General features: G+C 35.7%; 1 protein-coding gene across 1 annotated transcript in view; it reads right to left on the bottom strand.

Annotated features, from left to right (window-relative positions):
• Positions 1–1,030, bottom strand: part of LOC119591316 (ATP-binding cassette sub-family G member 8-like) — a gene marked incomplete in the record, with an annotated part of 74,919 nt that extends 73,889 nt beyond the window's left edge. Inside the window, 1 exon segment of the mRNA XM_037940047.1 lies at positions 641–1,030. Within this exon segment, the coding sequence (XP_037795975.1) occupies positions 641–675 (35 nt within the window).
• Between the last annotated feature and the right edge of the window lie 7 nt (positions 1,031–1,037).

The following is a 1,037-nucleotide window of genomic DNA, read 5'->3' as shown; positions in this document are numbered from 1 at the left end:
ATTTCAATCGATATTTCTTCTCAAAATCAGTAATGATTTTATCCTTCACTATCTATATACGTTATGCATTTATCAGAGAAATAAACAGCTGATCCCAGAAAACAGACAACTCGCCGGGTCTGAGAAAGCAGTAGAAGGAAATATGAAACAAAGAAAATAATGAAGGAATTATATTTAAAAAAACAACAACAAGAAAATGAAGAAAATATGAAAAAAGAACAAGAAAAAGAAGGAAATATAAAAAAAAGAACACGAAATTGAAGAAAATATGAGAAAGAACAAGAGAAAAGAGGGTAATATAAAACAAGAAGAAGAAAGAAATTGATAAGCATAAATCAAAGAGAAATCGGGAATTCCTAACACCTGCTTTTTCTCCATTACTTTCGTCCCAAAAAAAGGAATTTCCAAACGTGACCTTCTTCTTCAGTGTTCCTCGCACCGTCTTCAAGCATAATTCATTTGACAGAATAAAGTGTGCGTGTGAGGGAATTAATTTTTTCTTTATTATTCAACACGCGGAATGAGGTGTGGAAAGGATGTGAGAAAGGAGGAAGGGAATAAAAACAATGTAAAAACGGGAGAATAATACAATATAATACAACAACGTGGGAGAGACATACGTGTATACATCTGTACTTACGAGGGTGAAGAGCGTATGAGTGGAGAACCAGACATTGTTGCTGACTTCCTGTATTTTGTACACAGAAAACAGTTTTTTTCCTTCTTTTCTTTTACCAGAAGCCTTTGTCTCACCTTGTCATCACTTGTGACACTAATACAATTTTTTTATTATTATTATTCTTTCATATCTTCATAGCTGAATAAAGAAAAGAAAAATCCTGAATTTAGACGCAGATATTTCACCTCCAGAAACCAGCGTGAGAAGGAGGACTTAGCAGAACAAACGAGTTCGCTCTGCTAATTGACGAGGAGACGCCCCTATGCGAACCCAATTCATTCAGCTCAGCGTCTCGACACGTCTGAGTCACTCCGCTGGGTCAACTGCTCGAAGTTGCAACAGATAACTGCTCTTTTTT

Source organism: Penaeus monodon, chromosome 28 (assembly GCF_015228065.2).
Source record: "Penaeus monodon isolate SGIC_2016 chromosome 28, NSTDA_Pmon_1, whole genome shotgun sequence".
NCBI lineage: Eukaryota > Metazoa > Arthropoda > Malacostraca > Decapoda > Penaeidae > Penaeus > Penaeus monodon.
This window is presented reverse-complemented; position numbering and strand designations above follow the sequence as displayed.